A 24,424-nucleotide genomic window follows, 5' to 3' on the forward strand; every position below is an offset into this window, starting at 1 on the left:
TCTCCCCGCCTCTGCTGCTCCTGCCGCCCCTGCTGCCCTGCAGCTGGGAGGGTGTCTGTTCCAAGGGCCCCTTGGGCTGCCTTCCAGCCTCTCTGGAGTAAGCTCAGGGCATTCCTGGGGCCTGTCCCAGGCCACAGACCACACGACACGTTGTGACCACTGTCATCTAGGCCTTGGAACAAGCGTGGCCTGGGGGCATGTTGGGGGCATCTGGGGGCCGTGTAGGGGGGCGTGTGGGATCCAAACAGACCTGCCTGGCCTCCTTTTTAAAAATCTATGTGCCAGGTGCCCTGTGTTGACCCCGGGTTGACAGCTGTGTGTCCCTGTGGCTGGTGCGTGCGTGCCCATGGGTCTGCACGTCCGTGTGGGTCTCTGCCCTGGGACTGGGACTCTGCAGAGCCAGTAGCACGGTCCCCCCCGTGGGAGCAAACCCAGGGCACCCGTCCAGAGCCCCAGGGCCCCAGCCCTTGGCTGGCCACTCAGTGCCTGGAGCAGGCGTGGCCGGGGTCCCTGGGCTCCAGGAGACCACATAGCCTTGGTCCCACCAGGGCCAACACAGGGTCCCACGGAGCTGTGACGGCTGCTTCGGCATTTGGGGCTCCCCAAACTGGGTGAAAGGGTCCAGGGAGGGGTCCCACACCCAGCTGGGGGCTGCTCAGCACACTGTCCTGACGGGGAGCTCTTTCCTGCCTGCAGAGCGCTGCCCTGGAGTCTGCTGTGCTTGGAGGCTGCTGGGGGCTGGAGCTGGGGGCAGAGCTCGGCGCTGCATCCTGGGGCCGTCGCTCACGGGCTGGGCTTGGCCAGTCTGCCTTGGACTCCTAGTTCAGGCCACTCTGAGCTGTGGTGACCTCAGGGCCTGTCCCCCAGGGGTCTCCCTCAGCCTGACCCTGGAACGGCAGCGTGTCTGGGTGAGGAACACGCCCTGGCCCTGCCTGTGCCTGCTGAGCCACCGGAGTGTCTGTCTGCCTGCACATCTGACTGCTGCACAGGTGGGCCTGGCACCAGAGGCCTGGGGACAAAGGGTCTTTGTTTGGGAGGCCGGGGGCAGCCCCTGCTCTGGGGCAGTGACTCACGGGTGCCTCGGTGTGATGACAGCCGTGTGTCATGCGTGTGACCCAGCCCAGCAGGGCCTCCTGCCCACCCCACGCCCACGGCCCTCACGAGGGGGTGACGAGAAGCGTGACAGGTGAGGGCTGGGCAAACCCTGTCTCCACCCTAACCCTAACCCTAACCCCTCGGGCCCCCAGCCCACATGCCCAGGCCTCTCCCTGCCACACGGGGGTGCAGGACACCTCTCCGCAGCAGGAGGCACCATGGCCGGACTCAGGCCCTCTGGACGGGTGCTTTTTAGGCTGAGTTCAACTGTCCTGGGTTGGAAAGTCTGGGCGGGGCTGGTCTGCAAGGCGGTCGAGGGTGAGGCACCGTGACCCTGTCACCCGGGTGGGAATTGGGCCTGGCTCCGCTCATCCATCCCTCTCTCTCCGGTCTGAGGTGGGCGGCTGTGGGTGCAGGGCCCCTGGGGAGGCTGCGGCCGCTGAGACCTTCAGACGCCACCAGAGGGAGGGCCGGAGCTTGGGTTTCCTTCTGCTCGGGTCACCGGGCTGGGTCAGGCCCCGGGTCAGCGGGGAGGGGAGCTGGACTGCGGCCTTCCTGGGCTCCTGTCCTGCCTGCCCGGCTGGCCCTGGAAGATCTGTGGTGTTTACTCTGGAGGATGCAGCTGAGGAGGTCCCAGCAGGGCCACACTCGTAACCCCTGGCTTCTCAGCCGTGGGTGCAGTCTTGCACCCTGGCTAGCTGAGTTGAGGGGCCTTTGCGGCACCCGTGGCCCCGACCAGGGCAGACTGCCTGAGCCCCAGTCCAAGGAGAGGCCTTGCTGGGCAACGCGACCAGAGCAGAGGCCGAGGCTGGATGGGTGGGGAGCGCCTGGGGCCTTCCAGATCCCCCTTCCTGGCCCTCCCACCTCCACCTCCCTTCAGCTCCTCGGCTGCACTCGCCCCTCCTCGGACCACTCATCCACTGTCTACCTCCGCTGGGAACCCCGGTGAGGGAGGCTCAGACCCTTGGGGAGGGAGGCAGGGATGGGTCTCAGAGAGACCTTCCGAGGAGGAGCACGCAGCCGGGGACGGGGTGGGGCCAGATCTTGGTTCTTCTCCTTGGGTGGTTCTGACCTAGCCGGTGCGGTGCAGTGTGGCCATCGGGGCAGGGTCGGTGGCACCAGTCTCTGGCAGGGAGGGTGTGGAGAGCAGGGAGGCCAGAGAGGGAGGGGCTGTGAGTGCTGGGGGTGGGATCCACCCTGGCCCTGAGGGAAAGGAGTGTGGACACCCACAGAGGCCACCTGGATGGGGCAGCATGGGCGTCAGCTCCCAAGGCTGTGGGAAGGTCCTCTGGGTTGGGGGCTGGGAGGAGACCTCAAGGGGAGGCCCAGGAGTTTGGGCTGTGCCCCCTCAAAAGCCTCTTGAGGACCCTGAGATTGGCCAGGCCTGTGGGATGGACACAGAGGTCTTTCCCCTCAGCCCACAGTGGGAGGGGGAGACCCCAGCTCACTCCAGAGTAGGAAACCAGGAAAAAGAGCCAAGCCCTTCCCAGGCCCCTGAAACCAGGGAGCAGCTCCCGTGGAGCCGGAAACGCCTCTCACTGGCTGTTGGTGGGCCCAGGAAGCAGGGCCTTACGTGAACAAGGGGCCTCCTCTCTTCTCCGGGCCCCGCTCTGCGTGCCTGTCTCTGGCCACCTGCTCCCCAGGATTCCCCAAGCCGTCTGGGCAGCTGGGGCTTCCATTCCTGCACTGTCAGCCGGTCTCATGGTGCCATAGCTGGGGAGCCGGGGCAGGTGGGGCTGCAGGAGGGCCGTGCCCCTCTCAGACCTGAGGACTCGGAGCTGGGACAGTCGGCCAGGGAGAGGGTGGAAGAGTCTGGGGTGACCCAGGCCGCAGGGGCAGCCCTGCTGCAGGCTGGACTGATGAACACCTGCCGGGAACAGGGTGTGTGCTGAGCCCCAGGAGGAGGAGAAGATCTGGGCCCAGTCAGTGCTGGACGTCTGTGACACCGCAAGGTTGCAGGAGCCCCTGCCCGCGTCTGCACCGAAGAGTGCCAGGCACAGGCAACTGGGCTGGCACCCTGGGGCTGCTGGACGGGGTGTCTTCCCTCGCAGCCCTGGAGGCCATGCTCCTGACTCTGGGTAGAGCCCTTCCTCACCTGGTGGGGTGCTGGGGGGTCCTCAATCCTCGGCCTGCAGAGGTGTCACCTGGATATCAGTCTCTGTGGCCATACAGCGGCTTTTTCCGGGCCTGTTCTGATAAGGACGCCAGTTCCGTCGGAGTAAGGCCACCTTGTCTTAACGCGATTCCACCTGCAGAGACCTGACTTCCAGACAAGGTCAGTTTGTAGCTGCTGGGTTAGGGCTTGGAATATCTTTTAGGGGACACAATTCAGTCCCTTAACAGGAGCCTTGACCGCCACGATCCCAGCCAGGCACAGGTGGGCAGGTGGAAACCTGGAGGCCTCGGGTGGGGATGCCTCCAGACGCAGGTAGCACTTGGCATTTTGGGGGTGACCACCCAGGCCACAGGCCCTGTGGTTACCCAGGGCTGGCCCAGAGAGCTGGAGCCAACGTCAGGTGCCTGCGTGCCAGTCATGCGGGGCAGAGGGGCAGGACCAGGGTCCCCAGGAGGGCAGAGGGGGGTGCTCTCCTCCTGGGGGATCCTGAAGGGACCAAAGCCCACCCTCTTGGCTTGACCCACATTCCCTGCCGGCCATGTGCCTCCTGGGGGCTGTGTGCATGCGGCTGCCCCGTGCCTGCCCAGCCCTGACACTGTCCCCTCCATGGTGGGCTCTCGGGGCCACTAGAGGAGAAACATCCGTGTGGCAGAGAAGAGTCGGTTGTTTTGTATCCCAGGTTCCCACATGGAAATGAACTCGGTGACTCCCCATCTCCCGAGGGCCTCCTGGTTTGGCCCTGGTCTCTGGGAACTGAGTACCTGGGTGGGTGGGGAGCTGTACAAGCCAAGACCAGGGAGGGACGCCTGGGGGAGGGGATGCCACGGCATGTCCACGGTCAAGCGGAGTCGCGGGGCAGGGAGACACCAGGGAGCAGGGAGGATCTACAGGGCAAGTTCGAGGTGAGACCAGAAAGAGCTGTAGCTGCCCCGGCTCTGGGAAGCCCCCAGCCCTCCCGAGTCCCAGCCTTCAGTCCACGTGTCCTCTGAACCCGTTCACGGCACGGTTGGGGAGGGTCGGCCCAGGGCAGGCTTTGTTCTGATATGAAATTTAATGTCTTAGGCTGAAAAACACCAAATTGCCATTTTTTTGTAGGTCAGAAGGGGTTGCAAACTGGATTTTTAGACTTCCTATTGGGAGTCTTGGACATTTGCACCGGTTTCTACAGGGGTCAACTCTTTGGAGCCATGAAGAACTCGGCAGTGCAGGCCAGAGGTGTGGGAGTCCAGCCGTTGGTTCGAATCCCGCTCTCCACTGTCCATGGGATCCTCAGCAAGCCCTCTGGCCTCTCCAAGCACACACAGGGTTCCTCAAGTAATTCCGAACTCCAGAGAAGACATCCCAGGTAAAATCGGATGGCAGGGACCTGGGACACCGCTGTGATGGGCAGCCCCTGGGCTCGAGTCTGCGACCCCATAGGAGGGCAGGGCCCCATCCTGCTCACACCGGGGTCCCCAGCCCTGGATCCTCACAAGTCCGTGTCCAAGAACAAACTGTGCACAAAGGGGCGGTTAGTCTTGTATTCAAGGTGGCCCATCGGAGCTTGAACTCATCTGCCTGACCTAGGGACGCCTCCAGTCCCACCCTTACCTGTTGGAGGTGGGAGAGTCACTGTGCAGGTCACTGACCCACTGACCACAGATCATCACTGCCCTCCGCCCCGGCTGTTTCCTCCTGAGACCATTGCTGCCTTCAAACAGAAATAACCCAAACCTGCTCCTAATCCCACAACACTGACCTGGAGCCTAATCCAACCCTCAGCTGAGCCTGCTCCAGACTGGACCCCAGACCGGCCCTGGCTCCAAAGTGGGACCACAAAGATCACAGCAAGGACCACCCAGGTCCCCCAGACAGAAAACCCGTGTTGGACTTCAAGGCGCTCACGGTCACCCCTTGTCCTGGGGCAGCTTTATTTTATTTTGGCAAGGACCGCAGTGTTCACTCTTCTCGTTAAATGAGGGGATTCCAAGGATGTGTTAAGGTAGGTGAGAGGCAGGCCGGGTGCCGGCTGGTCCTGTTTTCTTAAGGCGGAATTGGAACCGTATCAGCACTCCGGGGTTCGGATTCCTGGAACGTGGGGCGGAGTCTGAAATAAAGCAGCGCCACGGACCCACGGGAAGCCTTAAAAGGAAAATCTCTTCAGAAAGAAGCAATGGGTCCCATGACGTGTACACACTGAAAAGATAAATGGCCAGTTTTAAAGTTCTCCTGCCTTTAAACATACGCAGCAGTGGGGCCGACAGTACAGGCACCAAGTTCTGACATACAAGTGTTTCCTGAAATCATGTAAAAAACCCAAGACCTTCACATTGCCAAGTGACACTCACATCGACACAAACTTACAATATTTATAAATAATTTACAAGCAAACACTGAGTTATATTTACCACGAAGTCACTGGACAGAGACCAAAATCCCATGAAAGCGGACTGATGTGAAATCACGTTAGATCTGAGACACGTACATGAAAAACGCCACTGATAAGAGACACGGAAGATCGGGGCCCAGCCCCGTGAGCCGGCTGGGGACAGCACGGGGGTCAGCGCGCGGCCGGGCCCTGCTTAGGCTCGCTAAGGTCCAGGAACCGGCACCTCCACCGGAACACGGCGCGCTGTCCCGGCAACCCCCAGGGGTCTCCCAAACGCAGGCCGGGAGGCAGCGACCACGGGCGTGGCCGCGGGACGGGGGCCTTGGGGCCCGGGCATGGTGCGCCCGCTGGGCATCTGCCCCAAGGCGCCGCTGGGTGAAGCGGGTGCTCCGGAGGGCCAGGCCGCGGCGGCTCAGGGGATGCCCTCCCTTCTCTGGCAGCACTGCGAGGGCGGCGCCGACCAGTCGTACACGTAGGACAGGCGCAGCTGCACCTCGCGCTTGCACAGGCGGCCCTCGCGCGCCAGCGTCGCGTGCTTCTCCAGCATGTCCTCCAGGCTCTGCTTGTGCGTCACCAGGTACTGGTTGCTGCAGCCGCGGGACCGGTACTCCGTGTCGAAGCGCGGGTCGTGCTCGCGCTGCACGTCCACCGGCGCCAGCCAGGCGCCCAGAGACACGTCCTCGCTGTGCCAGGCGCGCAGGTAGTCGCGGCTGAGGCGCAGGTAGCGCACCAGGTCTGCCGAGAGCACGTAGCCGCCGCCCAGCGCGTAGGGCAGGTAGTAGTCGCAGAGCTGCCAGGAGGCCTCACGCCAGCGTCCCCCGGGCTTGACGCGGCCGCGGCCCGAGAAGAAGCCCCAGTAGAGGCGGCGGCGGCGCGCGGGGTCGCGGGCGCGCAGCTCCGCCAGCAGCGCGTCCAGCCGCGCGAAGGAGTCGTCGTCTGCCTTGAGCACGAACTCGAAGGCCACGTGCTCGTCCAGCCAGGCCAGCATGGCCAGCACCTTGGCCGTGAGGTTTTCGTAGGCGTCGCGCAGCGCGGGCAACAGCAGCAGGTCCCCGTGCCGCGCCTGCTCCCGCTCCAGGGCGCGCCGCTCCTCGGTGCCCAGGCCGGCCGTGCCCACCGCGAAGCGCGCCCACACGTCCCCCGGGGCCCCGCGCCGCGCCAGCCACGTGCTGCGGATCACGCTGCGGCGCTCGGCGGCGCGGGGCGCGCTGGCCACTAGCACGGCCAGAAAGGCGGCCGCGCGCGCGGGCGCGGGGGGCGGGGGGCTGCGGCCCGACGCCGTCCTAGGGCCCCCGGGCTCGCCCGCGCAGCGCGCCAGGTACAGCAGCGCCGCCCCGCACAGCGCCAGCGCGCCCAGGCCTAGCGCCGCCCGCCGCCGCCACGCGCGCCGCAGCAGCTTCATGGCGCCCGCGCCGGGCCGGCGGCCCAGGCCGGACGCGCGAGTGCGCAGACGCCCCCAGCTCGGGGCGGTGCGCGTGCGCACGGCGCTCCCGGGAGCGCGCCGGGGCCTTCTGCGGACGCCGAGCTCGGGGGCGCGCGGAGGCCGGCCCCACCAGGAGCGCCTGTCACGTGGCCTCGGGCACCCTTCTCATTGGTCAACCTCGGAGCGGCCCCGCGGCCGCTTCCGCCCGAAGGAGAGATGGTGGCTCCGGCGTCCCCTCAGTGAGGTCGCGCGCGTTCGCACCGCCTCCGCCCGCGAGAAAGATGGCAGCGGCCTGATCCGGGCCCGTTGACGGCGTCACGGGCGCTTCGCTCCGGTCCTCGGATCCCGGGCGCGGGGAGGCAGGCCGGTGAGTGAGGGGCCCGGGGCGGCCGTTGCAGGCCTCTGGGCCAAGTGTCCACGCCGGCCGGACGGCGAGGGCGGGTCTGGAGGCCGCCGCCGTCTTCCGCCCTGGGCTGGGGCATCGTCCGTCCGCTCGGCCTCGAGCCCTGGCGAGACTTCGCCGCCACCGGGGCTTCCGGGACTCCGCGGGGCAGGGACGGGCCGGCGACGCGGGCCTCTCCGGCCGCCGGCACGTCTGATCTTCTATTGGCCAAAACCTACGAGTGCCACCGCGAAACGGAGGCCAAGGGAGTCTGGCTGGACTCGCGTTTATCGGCGAGGCGACCTTGGACAAGCTGTCGCTCTTCCCTGCGCCTCCGCTTCCGCTTCTGAACCTCGTGGACCCTCATCCCCACTTAGTAGGATTTGGAGATGTGAAGTCGGCTGCGTGGAGCCCTTGGTGTCTGGCTCAGAGGCGGTGTCATGAACCCTGTCGAGCTTTTGGAATCTAACCGTGTGTGTTAACCGCCGGCAATAGCCGCGTTCCACCCGAGCTGAAGCCCGGGGATGGCAGAGCCATAGCGTCTCTGCCTGAGCTCTTCACCACGTCCGCTTCGCAAGGGTGTGTTGGCTCCTTGCTGGGAACTGAGCTGCTGGGGGATGGCGAAGCGGAAACCCTATTCCGGTGGGACAGGCCCGCCCCGCTGTGCTGCGAGCCTCGCTCGCCGTGATGGATACTCTGAAGCCAGGGGAGGAAGCGCCACTTGATGGGCTCCTGATATTTATAGTTATTTTGGGGTTACTTTTTCCCCCCTTTTTCGAGACAGGGTCTTATTTTTTTGTTTTTTTTTTTTTTGAGACGGAGTCTCGCTCTGTCCACCAGGCTGGAGTGCAGTGGCGCAATCTCGGCTCACTGCAAGCTCCGCCCCCCGGGTTGACGCCATTCTCCTGCCTCAGCCTCCCCAGTAGCTGGGACTACAGGCGCCCGCCACCACGCCCGGCTGATTTTTTGTATTTTTTGGTAGAGACAGGGTTTCACCGTGTTACCCAGGATGGTCTCGATCTCCTGACCTCGTGATCCGCCCGCCTCAGCCTCCCAAAGTGCTGGGATTACACCCGCGCCCGGCCTTGTTTTTGTGCTTTAAAGAGACACAGTCTCACTGCGTTGCCCAGGCTGGTCTCACCGTCCTCCTGCCTCAAGTATACCGTGTAACTCATCAAGATAAGTAGAATCAAGAACTAGCTTTGTCCTCTCAGGAACAAAGTACAGTCTCTTTGCTTTGTACAGAATGTGTTTTATGACTGTAGTTAGTGGAGTCAGCACCAGGAGGAGGTATCTTGGTTCTTACCCAGGACACTCCCCTGGTCAGGCGAGCTGGGACAACAGGAACGGAATTATACCACCACTAGGGAAGGGAAAAGCCCTCAGCCATGTTCAGAAAATCAGGCCGGGTGCGTGGCTCACATCTGTAGTCCCAACACTGGGAGGCCAAGGCAGGAGAATCACTTGAGGTCGGGAGTTCGAGGCCAGCCTGGCCAACATGGTGAAACCCTATCTCTGCTAAAAATACAGAAATTAATGGAGCATGGTGGCGGGGCCTGTAATCCCAGCTAACTGGGAGGCCGAGGCAGGAGAATCACTTGAACTTGGGAGGCGGAGGTTGCAGTGAGCCAAGACTGCACCACTGCACTCCAGCCTGGGCGACAGAATGAGACTCTCTCTCTCAAAAAAAAAAAAAAAAAAAAATCAGACATGAGCCCCTCACCTGGGGTTTCCTTCCTTGGGTGACCCCAGGCTTGTACCCCTCCCTGTTGGTTTGTGGCAGAGACTGCACTGACTTCAGGGCCACTTTCACGGTGGCCCCACTGGTGTTTCTCGGTGCCTGGAGGCAGCATTTCTCCGTCTAATATTACACAAGGTAGCATTCGTTGAGCGCCTACTGTGTGCAGAGTGGCAGGTGCCAGGACAGTGAAGCTGAGTAAGACGGCCACAGGAGCCTCAGTCCATGTGTGTTCAGGGAACAGCTGCAACACGGGTTGGGGGGCCTCAGCGGCACCCGGAAAGACCCACAGGTGTTTGCCGGAGGAGCAGACTGTGAAAGTAGCAAGCTCGTGGGTGGGAAGGACCCCGAGTTTCCTTTGGGATACATGAGGCATGAGGCCCTGTGAGCCCCTGCTTCCCACCAGGACTGGCCATGCCTCGGACGCCAAGACAGGCTTCTGGGCTCCACAGCCTTGGCGTTCGCTTACGAGTGTGGGCAAGGGCATGTGTGTGTAATATGTGCATGCGTGAGTGTGGATGTGTGTGTGCACATCTGTGTATGGGGGCTGTGTTTGCGGGGACCAGGCCCTGACACCCTCTGCCCTTAGGGTTGACTATCTTCGCAAAGCCGGGGGGCAGGGGGGAGCCTCCTGTTTCTTAGTGAGAAGCTGAGGCCTGGGAGGCCACATGATTTAGCTAAGGTCATAGATCTCAAGAATGTTCAAGTCAGGGTCTGGAGAGTGACCGTAACCCCATGGGTCAGTGGCATGATGCCAGGAGAGACAGAGCCGGGCCCCACAGGAAGGCTGTGCTGTAGGTGTTGGGCGGCGGGGACAGGTTAGCCCCTGGAGGTGTTGACGGTTCAGGAGAGAGCTGGAAAGATGGAGAGACAGGGCTGAAAACTCAGTATCTGTAAAATAGGGAAAAAAGACTAGGCACAGTGACTCATGCCTGTAATCCCAGCACCTTGGGAGACTGAGGCAAGAAGATCACTTGAAGCCAGGAGTTTGAGACCAGCCTGGGCAGTACAGCAAGACCCATCTCTGCAAAAGAAAATAAAAATAAATTAGCCGGGCATGGTGGTGCGCGCCTGTGGTTGCAGCTGCTCGGGTGGCTGAGGCGAGAGCATCACCTGAGCCCAGGAGTTCGTGGTTGCGATGAGCCGTGGTCGCCACTGCACTCCAGCCTGGGCGACAGAGCAAGACCCTGTTTCTAAACATAAAGGAAAAAACACCACATGTGGTCTGGGGAAAACCATGCCACATGTGGTCTGGAGAAAACGGTGCCACGTGTGGTCTGGACCCTGTGAATTGAGGATGTGTTTCATGTTGCAGGATAGACGTGCTTGGGGAAGTCTTTGCTAGTCTCACTAATGACGTGTCTGTGTCTCTCTGCAGACCGTGAGCTGCTTGTCCCAGCCTGTAGCTGTCCTGGGGACACAGCCCTCTGTGGTGCCTGGGGCTTGGATTGGAGCCAGGACCTCACTTCCTCCTCTGCCCCTGCCCCTCCCAGCACCTGGCCCACACCCTGCAGCCCACCCCATGGTCTGGTCCTGGGTGGCGATGGCGTCCAGGTGGGGTCCCCTCATCGCCCTGGCTCCACGCTGCCTCTGGCTCCTGGGGGCGATACTTCTGATGGATGCGTCAGCACGGCCTGCCAACCACTCGTCCACTCGAGAGAGAGCGGCCAACCGGGAGGAAAACGAGATCCTGCCCCCGGACCACCTGAACGGGGTGAAGCTGGAGATGGACGGGCACCTCAATCGGGGCTTCCACCAGGAGGTCTTCCTAGGCAAGGACCTGGGGGGCTTTGATGAGGACGTGGAGCCGCGGCGGAGCCGGAGGAAGCTGATGGTCATCTTCTCCAAGTAGGTGTCGCGTGTGCCCAGGCTGGGGGCCGCTGCATGCTCTCGCCCGTGTGTTCCTGTCCTGGCTTTGCGCAGCGGGGGGCGCCACATCCTGCGTCAGGCAGGACCTGCCGGGCTGCGAAGGCGTGCCGGTGATCAGCGCCACTTCCAGCCTGCTGTGTTTGCACTGAGGCCTGTGCTGGCAACCTGGAGCGGCTTCTTGAAGGCCCTGGGTCCGGTGAGGGCTCAGAGGGCCAGAGTGGGCTGCGTGGCTGTCCCTAGGACAGCCTGGAGGAGGAGCCCACCCGGCACTGCGGTGGTCAGTGTCCTCCATGCTGAGGGGCAGATGCTGGCCACGGGCAGCCTCTGCAGGCTGCAGCACCAGTTGGACGAGGCCTGGCTGAGGAGTGAGGGGCAGCCACAGGCAGCTGGAGAGCTGGTACAGGGTGCTCTGGGGTCCTCCTGACACGCTCTCTACCCTGTGTGTCTGGAGTCCCTGTCACACTGGGCAGTGTGTCACATGCGGGCTGGGGGTGTGTGGGGTTGGCTTGTTTTGCTGGCCTGTTCAAGAGCTGAGCTGTGCTGTCAGTGGCCCATCCTTGGCGATCACTGCCTCCGCCCTGCCGAGTCCCCGAGGCGCTCTCGCTGCCTCTGTGCCTAGTGCCGAGCTTTCTCCCCTGACCCCATCCTCGAGTCTCGGGAGCTTTGTGTAAGGGATCTAAGATGAGTCAACCTGACCACTCACCCACAAGGAGCCAGGTCCTGCACGAGAGCCTTACTCCTTGTGGCACAGCTGGGGTGCCCTGCGGTGTGGTTCTGGAGCCCATGTGCACTCAGCGCTGGCCTCACTCCTGGAGGCAGAGCAGGGTCAGGACGTGCCTGTGAGTCCTCCAGGCCAGCTGGGGTGCTGGGCAGGGAGCCAGGTGCAGGTGAGAGAACACCCTGGGCCTCCTGGGACCTGTGGGACCCGGACATACGGAGGCAGCCCCTGCCACAGGGCCTGGCCACAGGCTCACCTTCCCACAGGGCCTGGTGCTCCAGGGCCAGTGCAGAGGGGCAGGTGGCAGAGCTGGTGAGCAAGGGGGTCGGACAGGGCTGGGGCCCAGGGGTGCAGGTGCAGGTAGGGAAGGTGTGAGGACTGGCCTGGCTGTGCCAGGGCCCTGGGCTGAGGGCCAGGCAGGAGGGCCCTGAGGATCTGGGTTTTTGGGTGGAGCACAGGTGAGCTGGTGGGACGGAGGCACGGTGCCAGCTGGAGGTGCCACACCTGGCGCCCCTTTGCACCTCTCCCCAGATGGCGTGGTTCAGGGATCCTTTCGCAGCCTGAGTTCCCTTGGTGGTGACCTGACCAACCATGAAGAGGTTGCTGGTGCTCCCTGGGGCCTGTCAGGTTCACTACCCCTGAGCTCACGAAGGCCTGGCTCACGGTGTCACAGGGGGAGGGTCCCCGTCCCTGCTCGGCCAGTGCTGGGGGTGGGCTGCATGCCTGGGCGAGGGGAGTTGAGGCGTCTGCTTGGTGCATCTCCGGCTGGACCGGGCTTTCTTTTTTGTGCCTGTAACGAAACCCCGAGCCGTCTCGTTTGAGGAGGAGGCGGGCGTGGAGGGTGGGACGTAGCAGCAGGTCTCCGGGTGTCCCCGACACCAGCGCCGAGCGGTGACAGTGGCCACCGTGGGTGTTCAGGCTTCCCTCCCCAGCATGCGGGTCCCTTCTCGCCCTCCTTCTGCGCAGGGCCCTGTCCCTCCAGGACCTATGTTCACTCAGCTGTCCTGTCTCCTCTGCCTCCTCTGGGCTGGGAGGGCATCTCAGACTCCTGTGTTTTTGTGGACGTAATAGTTCGGAGGAGGACTGAGCAGGAGGTTTTAGAATGTCCCTCGGGGGATGTGTTTCCTCCTGACTCTACGGCGTTGAGGGTTTTTGGAAATAACCCCCAGAGGGGAGGTGCCCTGTCCTAGGGGCTTTTGAGCTTCACTTTCCTTCCCGCTTCCCAGCACCATGAGATGCTCCAGGCTTTCCTTCCCGCTTCCTGGCACTGTGAGGTGCTCTAGGCTTGCCTCTATGCTGCCTGTCCCAGTGCAATAGCTGCCGCCTTTCCAGGGAGCCCTGGCTCCTGTGGCTGGAGCTGGAAGCCAGGGTCTGGGCACTGGGCATCTTGCCCTTGTCCTCTCAGGAGTCAGAGCTTGATAACATGCGTGTGCACCAGCCCAGTCACGTCTGTGTGCTGCCAACCCTGTTCATGTGTGTGTGCTGTGTACACATGGGTACTGGCCTGTGTACCTGCATGTGTGCATGCCAGTCCATGTACATGCACCGCCCTGCAGCCATGTCTTCAGGCACCTGAGTTTGGATGAGCGACTCCTCGCTGACATCTTGACTGGAATCCTGCGCCACGTGGTTCTTTCCACCTTTTTGTTCTGCTCGTGTGCACCCATGTCTGGGGTGCATGTGGAGCATGTGGTGTCTGTGGCGTGTGTGGAGCATGTAGAACGTGTGGCCCGTGTCTGGCACGTGTGGAGCATGTGGCCCGTGTCTGTGATGTGTGTGGAACGTGTGGCATGTGTGACCCGTGTCTGTCGTGCATGTGCTCTGTGTGGAGCATGTGGCCTGTGTCTGTGGCACGTGTGGAGCGTGTGGCCCATATCTGTGGTGTGTGTGGAGCGTGGCCGGAGCAGTCGTGGATGCTGCTGTCCACGCAAGGCTCCCCAGGTGCCCCACCTGCCACACGGCCATCCAGGCGGCACCCTCCCCGGCCGGTGTGCTGTGGGGACTGTGGAGCCGAGGGTGCCTCCCAGGCCCATCCATCTCTGGGCTGCTGCGGCTGCTGAGGGAGGGGCGCATGTGAGCGGTGGCCTGGCCGCCTCCTGTGGGGATGTCTGCCCAGTGCCTCTGAGTCGTGCCTGCGGTGTGTGCACCATGGAAGCTGGCCTGGCCCAGGTCCCAGAGGCCACACCCACCTGATGAGGGCCTGCTTGTCACCTGGTAATGTGGCTGTGGCTGCCCCCGAGTGGAGCATAGAGGGAAGGGACCAGGGCACCCTACTCTCAAGGACACTTCCAGCAAATGCACCAGCCAGGGTCTCGAGACCTTGCACCTCTGGAAGCCCTGCCTCCCAGCACTGTTGACCTGGGGGTTAGGTTTCCAACAGGTGAGCTCAGGACACGTGCAGCCTCAGCAGGGGCAGGTGCTTGTGGCTTCCACGAGGACATGATGGTAAAGCCGAGCTCTGTGAAGCTGGGATGGAAGTGACTTGTCCTGGGGCTTGTGGCCTCCTGACCTGGCCTGTGCTGGCCCTGTGTCCTCAATCTGTGTCCCTGTCCCCCAAGTCTTTGGACACAATGTTAAGTCCCCACACGCTCTTTTTCCTCAGTCTTGTCACTTGACGTTTATATGAAGGGTTTTGTTTTGTCTTGTTTCGAGTCAGGGTCTTGCTGCGCCGCCCAGGCTGGAGTGCAGTGGTGTTATCACAGTTCGTCGCAACCTCCATGCCCCAGGTTCAGGCAGTCCTCCCGTCCCAGCCTCTTGAGTAGCTGAGACCACAGATGCATGCCATTGCACCTGTCAGATTTTTGTAATTGTTTTTTGTAGAGGTGGGGGTCTCCCTATGTTGCCCAGGCTGGTCTTGAACTCCTGGGCTCAAGTGATCCATCCGTCTCAGCCTCCCAGTGGGCTGGGATTATAGGTGTGGCCACTGTGTCCGGCCTGTATGAAGGTTTTTCTGTAGCCACACGTGAAGCATCTAAAATAAAGCATGGGCCAGGCCTGGTGGCCACACCTGGAATCCTAGCACGTGGGGAGGCTGAGGTGGGCGGATCATTTGAGGTCAGGAGTTTGAGACCAGCCTGGCCAGCATGATGAAACCCTATTTCTACTAAAAATACAAAAATTAGCCGGGCGTGGTGGCGGGCCCCTGTAATCCCAGCTACTTGGGAGGCTGAGGCAGGAGAATCACTTGAACCCGGGAGGTGGAACTTGCAGTGAGCCGAGATTGCGCCATTGCACTCCAGCCTGGGTGACAGAGTGCGACTCCGTCTCAAAAAATTAAACGTGAAGAGTGTGACTTTTGGAAGCTGTGGTTGGAGAGCGGGGTCTGGTGGTGATTCTGTGTGATGGAGTGGGAGGGTCCATGCATCCCCCTGGGCAGGGGACCGTGGCATCCACCTTCCCCAGTGTCTCTGACATGTCCCCCCCGGCCCCCACGTCCCAGATGTTTCTTGCGTCGTCTGGTGGAGCCTGTCACCATTGGTGGCAGGTTCACACTGCCATGGGTTACTGGGCTGGCGGCGTCCATCTGGCTGTTCAGGGTCCTGGGGGCCCAGTCTGATGGCCACCTGCCCATCTGCTGTCCTGCAGGGTGGACGTGAACACTGACCGGAAGATCAGTGCCAAGGAGATGCAGCGCTGGATCATGGAGAAGACGGCTGAGCACTTCCAGGAGGCCATGGAGGAGAGCAAGACACACTTCCGTGCCGTGGACCCCGATGGGGACGGTACTGTGGCCGGGCCGGCATGGGTGGGGCGGTGGGTGGGGCGGGCAGGGCCATGGGCCTTGCCTGTTGCCTGGAGGGCAGACAGGCCAGTTCTGAGGGATGGGCGGCGGGGAAGCATCAGCCGGAGACCCCGAGGTGCGGTGGGGCGCGTGAAAGCTGGGTTCGTGATGCCAGAATATTGGTGACAAAGGCATGAGTGCCAAGCACTGGGCGTGGCCCATGGAAGTCGCCTCTTAGGACTTTGGGGCCTTCACCTGGTGGTGTCTGTGCCTCTCGGTGGCCGCGAGGCATAGACATTCCCATCTGGCCTCACAGGTGAGGAGGCGGGTGCGGGGTGCTGGCCGGGGCCTTGGGGCTCCAGACACTGGCATCCTGCCGCCTCCAGCCCGGGCAGCAGAGCAATACCCCATCTTAATGGAAAAAGAGGTTCGGCTCAGTGTCAGACATCCTGACAGGTGTGACCTGCTCTTCCAGGCCACGTGTCATGGGACGAGTATAAGGTGAAGTTTTTGGCGAGTAAAGGCCATAGCGAGAAGGAGGTTGCCGACGCCATCAGGCTCAACGAGGAGCTCAAAGTGGACGAGGAAAGTGAGTGCTCAGCCAGGCTCCTGCCGCAGGCCTCAGGCCTCCCATGCATGCGTGTGTGTGTGTCGTGTGTATGAGTGCGCCGTGCATGCGCGGGTCGTGTGTGCGAGTGCGCCGTGCATGCGCGGGTCGTGTGTGCGAGTGCGCCGTGCATGTGTGGGTGTGCTTGTGAGTACATCCGGGTGGCCGTTCGTGTGTGCTCGTGAGTACATGCAGGTGAGTCGCCCTCACGCCCATTGTATGTGCTCGTGCACACGTGTTCATCCTAACTGTATGGCCCAACCTGAGTGGTGGTGGCTGTCAGAAGGGAAGTGGATGAGGCCATTTCCGACCCAGGCGCCACCCAGGGGTTTGGTGGGGAGCGTGTGAGCTGTGCCCGGGCGGCTCTCAACTCTGCTGGTCACGGCACCTTCACGGCCGTTGTTCAGTTAGGTCCTGCAGAGAATCTGAGGCTGTGCGTCTGGGGTGGGGCCTGCCCCATACTCCGAAGGCCACCTGAGGCAGAGTTTCCTAGGGAGCGGGCATGGCCTGTGCCTGAGGGCTTGGCCCTGTGGTTTGGGTCTGCTGGAGACATCTCTGTGGCCATCAGGTAGTCACCAGAGTGGTCCGGTCCCAGGGGGAGGCTCTTCCTTGGGTCTGGGGTGTGGCCGTTGGCCGGCAGGGCAACCTCAGCCCTCGGCGGGTCTGAGCTGGTGCCTCTGTGTGAAGAGGGTGGGGCCAGGTGGGGCCCGGCACCCCGGGCTAAGGCCAGGCGAGGGGAGAGCCAGGCCACCCTGCACAGGGGCAGGTCTGGGAGCGCTGTCCGGGCAGAAGCCCCTGCTGGCTCAGTCGTGAGGCACAGCTGAGCGGTTCTGCGGCTGCCACCCTGGGACTCTGCGTGCCCTTCCTGGTTGTGCCTGTTGTCTGGTTTGGGCTTTGTGGAGAATGTGCGGCAACACCTGTTCCATCGCATCTAGGCTTCCTGGGGTGGCATCTCTGCTGCCTGCGGGGCTGGTCACGTGATACGGGGCTGCTCCTGGCAGGCTGGGCGTATCTTACACCTTTATTTTTTGTGCCTGCTCAACCTATCAGTAGCACACATTTCCTCACCAGAGTCTGAAGGCAAACCACCTCATTTCTTTTTTCTTGAGATGGTCTCACTCTGCTGCCTACCCTGCAGTGCAGTGGTGCAGTCTCGGCTCCCTGTAGCCGTACCTTCCCGGGCTCAAGGCGATCCTCCCACCTCAGCCTCCCAGGGGCTGGGACCTCAGTCACCATCACCATGCCGGGCTGATTTTTGTATTTTTTGTATGGACGGATTTTGCTCTGTTGGCCAGGTTGGCCTGAAACTCCTGGACTCAAGTGATCCGCCCACCGCAGCCTCCCAGAGGGATCGGCGTGAGCCACTGTGCCTGGTCTTAACCTCTCTTTTTTTAATTTTTAATTTTTTATTGTTTGAGAGTGAGGGTCTCACTGTTGCCCAGGCTGGAGTGCAGTGGTGCAATCTCGGCTTTCTGCAGCCTCCACATCCTGGGCTCAATCTGTCCTCCTTGGAGAATAAAAAAAGTAAAGGTGTAAGATACGTTCCTGCCAGGAACGGCCCATATCATGTGACCGGCCCCCATGGCGGGCGGCCTCCTGAGTAACTGGGACCACCAGTGCACGCCACCATGCCCCACTGATTCAAAAATATATATTTTGTAGACACAAGGTCTCCTCATGTTGCCTTAGGCAGGTGTCAAACTCGGGGTTTGAGAGGGTTCAAGTGACCCACCCGCCTCGGCCTCCCCCCGTCCTGGGGTTGCAGGCATGAGCTCGTGTGCCTGGCCTTGACCTTCTAGAATGATGTGGAGACTTTTGAGCCTGTTGGCTCTGCCTGTCCTTCTCCCAGTTCATGTAACTCTCAGCTGGAGTTTGGTCGTGTCCTTTCTAAATTTTACCAATTGGACGTTAAAAAAACTAAAAAAGGCCGGGCGCAGTGGCTCACGCCTGTAATCCCAGCACTTTGGGAGGTCGAGGCGGGCAGATCACGAGGTCAGGAGATCGAGACCATCCTGGCTAACACGGTGAAACCCCGTCTCTACTAAAAAATACAAAAAATTAGCCAGGCGAGGTGGCGAGCGCCTGTAGTCCCAGCTACTCAGGAGGCTGAGGCAGGAGGATGGCGTGAACCCGGGAGGCGGAGCTTGCCGTGAGCCGAGATCGCGCCACTGCACTCCAGCCTGAGCGACAGAGCGAGACTCCGTCTCAAAAAAAAAAGTAAACTAAAAATAAGAGGATCTCCCTGCATTGCCCAGGCTGGTCTCGAACTCCTGCCTCGGCCTCTCAGCGTGCTGGGATTATAGGCACAAATCCCAGTACCCGACCAAATTGGATGTTATTTCCTTTCCGAAAGAGTGGTTTACATTTTCCTCACCGCACACGGTTTGTGCCTCCACTCCGGTCCCGCATTCCCTGCTGTCCTGCCGGCGCCTTTAACCCTCGTCCCGTTGGTGAGCTTTGGCGCAGCAAGTCCAGCCTGTTGGCGATGTGCTGGGGTGGGAGGCCCTTGTGTTTGCCCGCCCCCCAACTCCGATTGTGTCTGTCTGTCCTTGGTGCCATTTTCTGCCCAGAACATGTCCCACCTGGACCTAGAGCTCTGTGACATCCCTGTGAAGCCTTCGTCTGCCTTTGGGGCTCAGCAGAGGTGTATTTAGAATTCACTCTGCGTTCTGGAGGTCCCCGTGCGTGCTGAGGTGCCGTTCCCTGCCCAACCGTGTCTGATCCGTCTTGGCCCCCCCGACCTCAGGGTGCCTAGGACCCCCCCACCCCTTCGGGTATTTGGTTTCTGGCTCGGGAAGAGCAGCTGCCGGGTCCTGGAGGGAGGGCCTGGGAAGCACTGGCAGGCGTTGCTCCTGTGACCTCCGACCCCTCCCTGCATGGCTCCTGTGAGGGCCATGGCATGAGTCCTGGGGCTGCTGTCCTCGCGCTGCAGACCTGATTCTGGGGACTGCGGTGAAGGCATGGCAGGTGGGCATCGCCCCTGTCCCCCGCCTCCATTGCTACATCTCTCTGGGTCTGAGGTTGGGGCTGGGCGGCGGCTGTGAGAATCCTCTGCTGTAGAAGGCAGCTCTCAGCCGGCCTGTCTGGGGCATCTGTGCCTGTCCTGAGTGAGTCTCAGTTCGGCCCCGTCCATCCCTCCCAGGAGCTGCGGTGGAGCAGACAGGGAGGGGTGCCCCAGGACCCGCAGCCCCGTCACTCCCGTCTTCCTTTAAGTGAACTGGTCGTGTAGGAGGAGGTTGTTCAGAAAGGGATAAGAGGAGATGGCAACTGGGCCTCATCCTCCTGCAGTGACTGTGACCCAGAGGCTGCTGGGTTTGTGGCAGGGGCTGCGGCCAGGGCAGAGTTGGGCCTCACTTGCAGGGGCTGAGCCTCAACACTGGACTTGGCCACTGACCACAGCGAGCCCCAAGATGGGGCAGGAGGCCGGGCGCGGTGGCTCAAGCCTGTAATCCCAGCACTTTGGGAGGCCGAGACGGGCGGATCACGAGGTCAGGAGATCGAGACCATCCTGGCTAACACAGTGAAACCCCGTCTCTACTAAAAAAATACAAAAAACTAGCCGGGCGAGGTGGCGGGCGCCTGTAGTCCCAGCTACTCGGGAGGCTGAGGCAGGAGAATGGCGGGAACCCGGGAGGCGGAGCTTGCAGTGAGCCGAGATCCGGCCACTGCACTCCAGCCTGGGCGACAGAGCGAGACTCCGTCTCAAAAAAACAAAACAAAACAAAACAAACAAACAAAAAAAAGATGGGGCAGGAGGTTGTGTTTCTGCCCTGGAGACCGAGACACCCGGCTGAGGGTGGCATGGGGCCCTTGGGATGCGTGGGGACCTCGGGGTGAGGGGGTCGTCAGGGCTGGGAGGGCACAGAGGGAGCGCGGGGGCCACACACCCAGAGGCAGCACCGTGTCCCAGCCGGGAGGCTCTGCTCAGCCCTCGTCTCAGTCATTTCTAGAAACTGTGTTTTCCTCCCTGTGACGTCACGCATGAAGGAAACGGAAAGGGCAGTGAGTCCTTCGCCCTGCAGCGCCAGGGTGGCGCCTGCGTGCGGGTGATTTGCTCCTCTGGAGGGGCAGATGCGGGTGTGTGTGGGGAGGGCCCAGGCCCATCCTGAGGGGTCCCGGGCATGAAGGGGTCTGAGCTATGTCCTGGGGGATCTGGGCCATGGGGAGGTTCTGGATCATGTCTTGGGGTGTCTGGGCTGTGTGGGGGGTCCAGGCCATGTCTTGGGGGTCCAGGCTGTGTGGGGGGTCCAGATTCTGACTTGGGGGTCTGGGCTGTGTCCGTGGGGAGTCAGGGCCATCCATGTATTGGGGGGTATGGGGTGGGGAGTCCAGGCTGTCTTGGGGTGTCTGGGCTGTGTGGGGGCTCCAGATTCTGTCTTGGGAGTCTGGACTGTGCCCGTGGGGAGTCATGGCCATCCATGTATTGGGGGGTCCTGGGTAGGGGGTCCAGGCTGTCTTGTATCTGGGCTGTGTGGGGGGTCCAGGCTGTCTTGGGGTGTCTGGGCTGTGTGGGGGGTCCAGGCTGTCTTGGGGTGTCTGGGCTGTGTGGGGGGTCCAGGCTGTCTTGGGGTGTCTGGGCTGTGTTTGGGGGGGCCTGGGTTATATCTTGGGGGGATCCAAGCTATGTCTTTGGCGATCAGGCCTGTGGGGGGCTCTGGGTTATGTCTTGGCGGGGGGGTCCAGGCTGTGTCTTGGGGGTCTGGGCCATGTCCGGGGGACCTGTGAATCCTGGAGGGTGGGGCCCCGGTCTCGTGGGTGGCTATGTCCCTCAAGTTCAGGCAGCACCTCTGGGAGCTTTCCGGATTTGCGTGCTGGCGTCTGTCTGCCTCGATGCCCACAGGCTGCGCCCCTCTCAGCACAGGAAGTCCTGGAGAACCTGAAGGACCGCTGGTACCAGGCGGACAGCCCCCCCGCGGACCTGCTGCTGACGGAGGAGGAGTTCCTGTCGTTCCTCCACCCTGAGCACAGCCGGGGGATGCTCAGGTTCATGGTGAAGGAGATCGTCCGGGACCTGGGTGAGGCTGGGTCCAGCCTGGCTGGCGCGCCAGGGCCCGGGGACCAACGGCAGGGGCCGGGCATCGCCGGGAAGTCGGGTCAGGTCCTGCGGGAGCCCCAGCCTGGGTGTGGGCTGATCCATTCCCGTCTCGCAGACCAGGACGGTGACAAGCAGCTCTCTCTGCCTGAGTTCGTCTCCCTGCCCGTGGGTACCGTGGAGAACCAGCAGGGCCAGGACATTGACGACAACTGGGTGAGAGACAGAAAAAAGGAGTTTGAGGAGCTCATTGACTCCAACCACGACGGCATTGTGACCGCAGAGGAGCTGGAGGTGAGCCCTGGCGCAGCCGCGTCCCAGAGCCAGCTCTGCGAGGCACTGTGCGCCGAGGGGCCGGCGGATCTGGGTCTGAGACAGGAGGCCATGCTGGTGTCCAGCCTGAGACTCCCCCCGGGCGGGTCACTGGGGCATTTGCTCAGCGGCGTCCACCAGACCACATGGCCATGGTTGGCGTTTAGGTTCGAATGGATCAGAGACAGGCGAGCCTGGCCGGGCTCCATCCTCAGGTTCTCACGGCCCCTTTTTAACGGGACCACAAGGGGAAGGTCCTGCTGGGCCCAGCTTGGAGGCAGGTGCAGTGGGCGGGGCGGGCTGTGCCACATGGCTGGAATTTACCACCTTCCTTTGAAGCGTTTTCACTGGTATCATGTGTAGGCTTGTTTGTCTCCCACTGCTGAATGAGTCATCTTGTTTTTATGTAGAATCCTGTGATCCCTGGTGACAGCCAGTGAGCCAGGCCCAGGTTAGGGATCCTTCAGAACTGGGGTCCAGGCCGGTGTAGCCCCTGTGCCCCGTGACCCCTGCCGGCCACGGGCAGGCCTTCCAGGGCCCCGGCTTCTCCCTGCCCTGTGCTCTTCTCATTTGTGCTGCCTCCCTTCGGGAACCTTCCAGAACATGCCCACAGTCCCGCTGCAGCCAGCAGGCACCTTAAATAGCCACTTCGTGTGGATGACCGCGGAGCTCGGGCCCAGCTGTTCCTCCCCTGAGCGGAGCCCGGGGGGCCTCTCCGGCGGCTGGCACTGGGAGGGGGAAAGGCGGACGCTGACCTGTGCCCTGCTCGCCCGCAGAGCTACATGGATCCCATGAACGAGTACAACGCCCTGAACGAGGCCAAGCAGATGATCGCGGTCGCCGACGAGAACCAGAACCACCACCTGGAGCCCGAGGAGGTGCTCAAGTACAGCGAGTTCTTCACGGGCAGCAAGCTGGTGGACTACGCGCGCAGCGTGCACGAGGAGTTCTGAGCGCCCAGCCGCGCCCCGCGCCGCCCCCCACGCACCACCAGAGCGGCCCCGCGGGTGACTCCAGGCTCCGTGGCTGTCCCGGACCCCAGCCCCTCCCTGCCACCCACCACCGGCCGACCGTGGCCGCCCCAGTTGATCAGCGACGAGTCCCCCCACAGCGCGCACCCCCGCGAGGCTCAGTGAGGCGTCCCCTCCGCAGCGCGCACCCCGGTGAGGCTTCTGCTGTGATGCGGCCGGGCTGCGGGGCTGGGCTGCGGCGCCGCATCGCCTCCTCCTCCCTGGTCCCTCGAAATCGCTGCATCTCACTTCTGAGAACGAAATCTCGCTTCAGTCACTCTGCCGAAGGCGCTGACCGCATCGCGGCCGGAACCCCTGGGCCCGGCCCCTCCCAGGGCCACCGCTCCGTGGGAAATAACAGCTTCTCCATTTCCTTGAAAACGGAACGATGATTAAAAATAGATTAAACTTCGCTGGAAATGAGTAGCCAGGAAGTTCAGGGGAGGGCTCCTGGTCCTTCCCGGCCTGGCAGGTTGGAGCCACCCAGGTCCCACAGCTGCCACCGAGAAAATGCGAATACTTGTTGTGACAAGAATCACATTAATTTACTGTAAACATAGTTGCCTTTTTTGGTCAGCTTCATTCTTTGGGTGTGAAACAAAGCACAACACCAGCGTGGCACATTTGTGGTCAGAGTTTCCACTGGAGCGCTGGAGGCTGGTGCTGGGTCAGGCGGAGGTCGTGACCCGTTGGAGGTGATCCTGGCCGGCAGGAATGGCAGGGGCTCTGGGAGGACAGAGGGCAGCGCTGTGTGTGTGAGCAGGGGTCCTGGGGGCAGCAGAAGTGTCCATTGAGTTTGGGGTTTGGACATTTAAGGCAGGAGCCAGAGCCACCTAGGGGAGTTTTGGGTGGAGAATGGCAAGGCCTTCAGGTGCAGAGGAGCGGGCCCAGCCCCGGGAGGGGCAGAGAATGGGGGGTGTGAGGACGGCTGGTGGGGGTCCTGCCCTGTGGCGTGTGGGGGCCCAGGTTCTTTCCTGGCTTTCCCGGCGGGAGCTCAGGGAAGCCAGGAGTGCCCCCTCCTCAGTCTGCCCTACAGTGCCCCTGTGACTGGCCTCTGCCCGGAGCCCACCTGCCCAGGGGACCCTACGGGGCTGAGAGGGCAGGTTGGCACCTGGGCTGGTTCCCAGGCAAACAGGATTCACAGCACCATGGCCAGGCAGGTGTTGGGAGGAAGGTCCCATGCCCTGCTGGAAGGGGCTGTAATGCCCTGGAGCCAACCTTCGGTGGCCTGGACTTTGCCCTTCCCCATCCACGGCCCCAGGCCAGAGCCAGGGACCATCACAGCCACAGCAGCTGAGGGCCGTGCACCCACCCAGAAGTGGGAGGTGTGAGCTGAGGTCATGCTGGACTGGACATGAGGGCGGGGGGACAGCTGGGTGTGTGGCAGCACCTGACCCCTCAGAGGTCCCGGCCACCTCCAGTCTGGTACTAGAGGAGCAGTGGCCACCCACAGGCTGCCCTGGGCCGCCCGCGACACCACTGTGCGGAGTGGGGAGGCGGTTTGAGCGGCAGGCTGCCTTGCAGACCTCGGGTGTCCTGAGCTCTGGGTTGGTGTCCAGTCTCCTGTGGCCACTGACATCCGGTTCCGTGGACACAGTGGGGCTTTCTCGGACCTGTGACCTTCAGCCCAGGACAAGGAGACCTAAGCTTCCTGGGCAGCTTCAAGCAGGAGGCGCCATGCCCTACCCTGGGGCCACTGCAGGTGCCAGCAACGTGCTGGGGGTGCCCTCTCCATGGTGCATGGGCCCCACTCACTGCACTTATGGGCAGATGTGGCCGCTTAGGCCCCAGGAGAGCAGTGTTGCCCACCAAGACCCCCAGCTCACCTGAACCTCCAGGAAACCAATTACAAACATAAGCTTTTTCTCACTGTCGGTGGGAAACCCATGTGAGCGCTGGGTGGAACCTTCCAGAAAATTCCAGAACTTTCCTCTTCTGCCCGCCTGGGTTGGGGTGTGCACATGCACGCACAGGCACTGTCTGGGATGCGCTGAGCCCTTCCAGGATCCTCTCTACTTGTGGGGGTATGGGAG

General features: G+C 62.2%; 2 protein-coding genes across 4 annotated transcripts; one reads left to right on the forward strand and one right to left on the reverse strand.

The window, feature by feature from the left end:
* Nucleotides 1-4,243: 4,243 nt before the first annotated feature.
* Nucleotides 4,244-7,041, reverse strand: B3GALT6 (beta-1,3-galactosyltransferase 6). The gene has a single exon (XM_033228796.1). The coding sequence runs from the start codon at nucleotides 6,979-6,981 to the stop codon at nucleotides 5,992-5,994; it is 990 nt and encodes a 329-aa protein (XP_033084687.1). The 5' UTR covers nucleotides 6,982-7,041; the 3' UTR covers nucleotides 4,244-5,991.
* A 190-nt stretch (nucleotides 7,042-7,231) lies between these two features.
* On the forward strand, nucleotides 7,232-22,973 carry SDF4 (stromal cell derived factor 4). Of its 3 annotated transcripts, XM_033228795.1 has the most exons (7): nucleotides 7,232-7,369; nucleotides 10,501-10,970; nucleotides 15,295-15,431; nucleotides 15,906-16,019; nucleotides 20,894-21,052; nucleotides 21,188-21,363; nucleotides 22,158-22,973. In XM_033228795.1, exons 2-7 carry the CDS (start codon nucleotides 10,645-10,647, stop codon nucleotides 22,332-22,334), a joined length of 1,089 nt encoding a protein of 362 aa, XP_033084686.1. In that variant the 5' UTR covers nucleotides 7,232-7,369; nucleotides 10,501-10,644; the 3' UTR covers nucleotides 22,335-22,973. The 3 variants fall into 3 exon arrangements, with proteins under 3 accessions (XP_033084686.1, XP_033084684.1, XP_033084685.1); XM_033228793.1 differs by having other exon boundaries at nucleotides 20,894-21,363; XM_033228794.1 differs by lacking the exon at nucleotides 7,232-7,369 and adding an exon at nucleotides 7,822-7,963 and having other exon boundaries at nucleotides 20,894-21,363.
* Nucleotides 22,974-24,424: the final 1,451 nt, after the last annotated feature.

This window comes from Trachypithecus francoisi, unplaced genomic scaffold, assembly GCF_009764315.1.
Source record: "Trachypithecus francoisi isolate TF-2019V2 unplaced genomic scaffold, Tfra_2.0 Lachesis_group12, whole genome shotgun sequence".
Lineage (NCBI taxonomy): Eukaryota > Metazoa > Chordata > Mammalia > Primates > Cercopithecidae > Trachypithecus > Trachypithecus francoisi.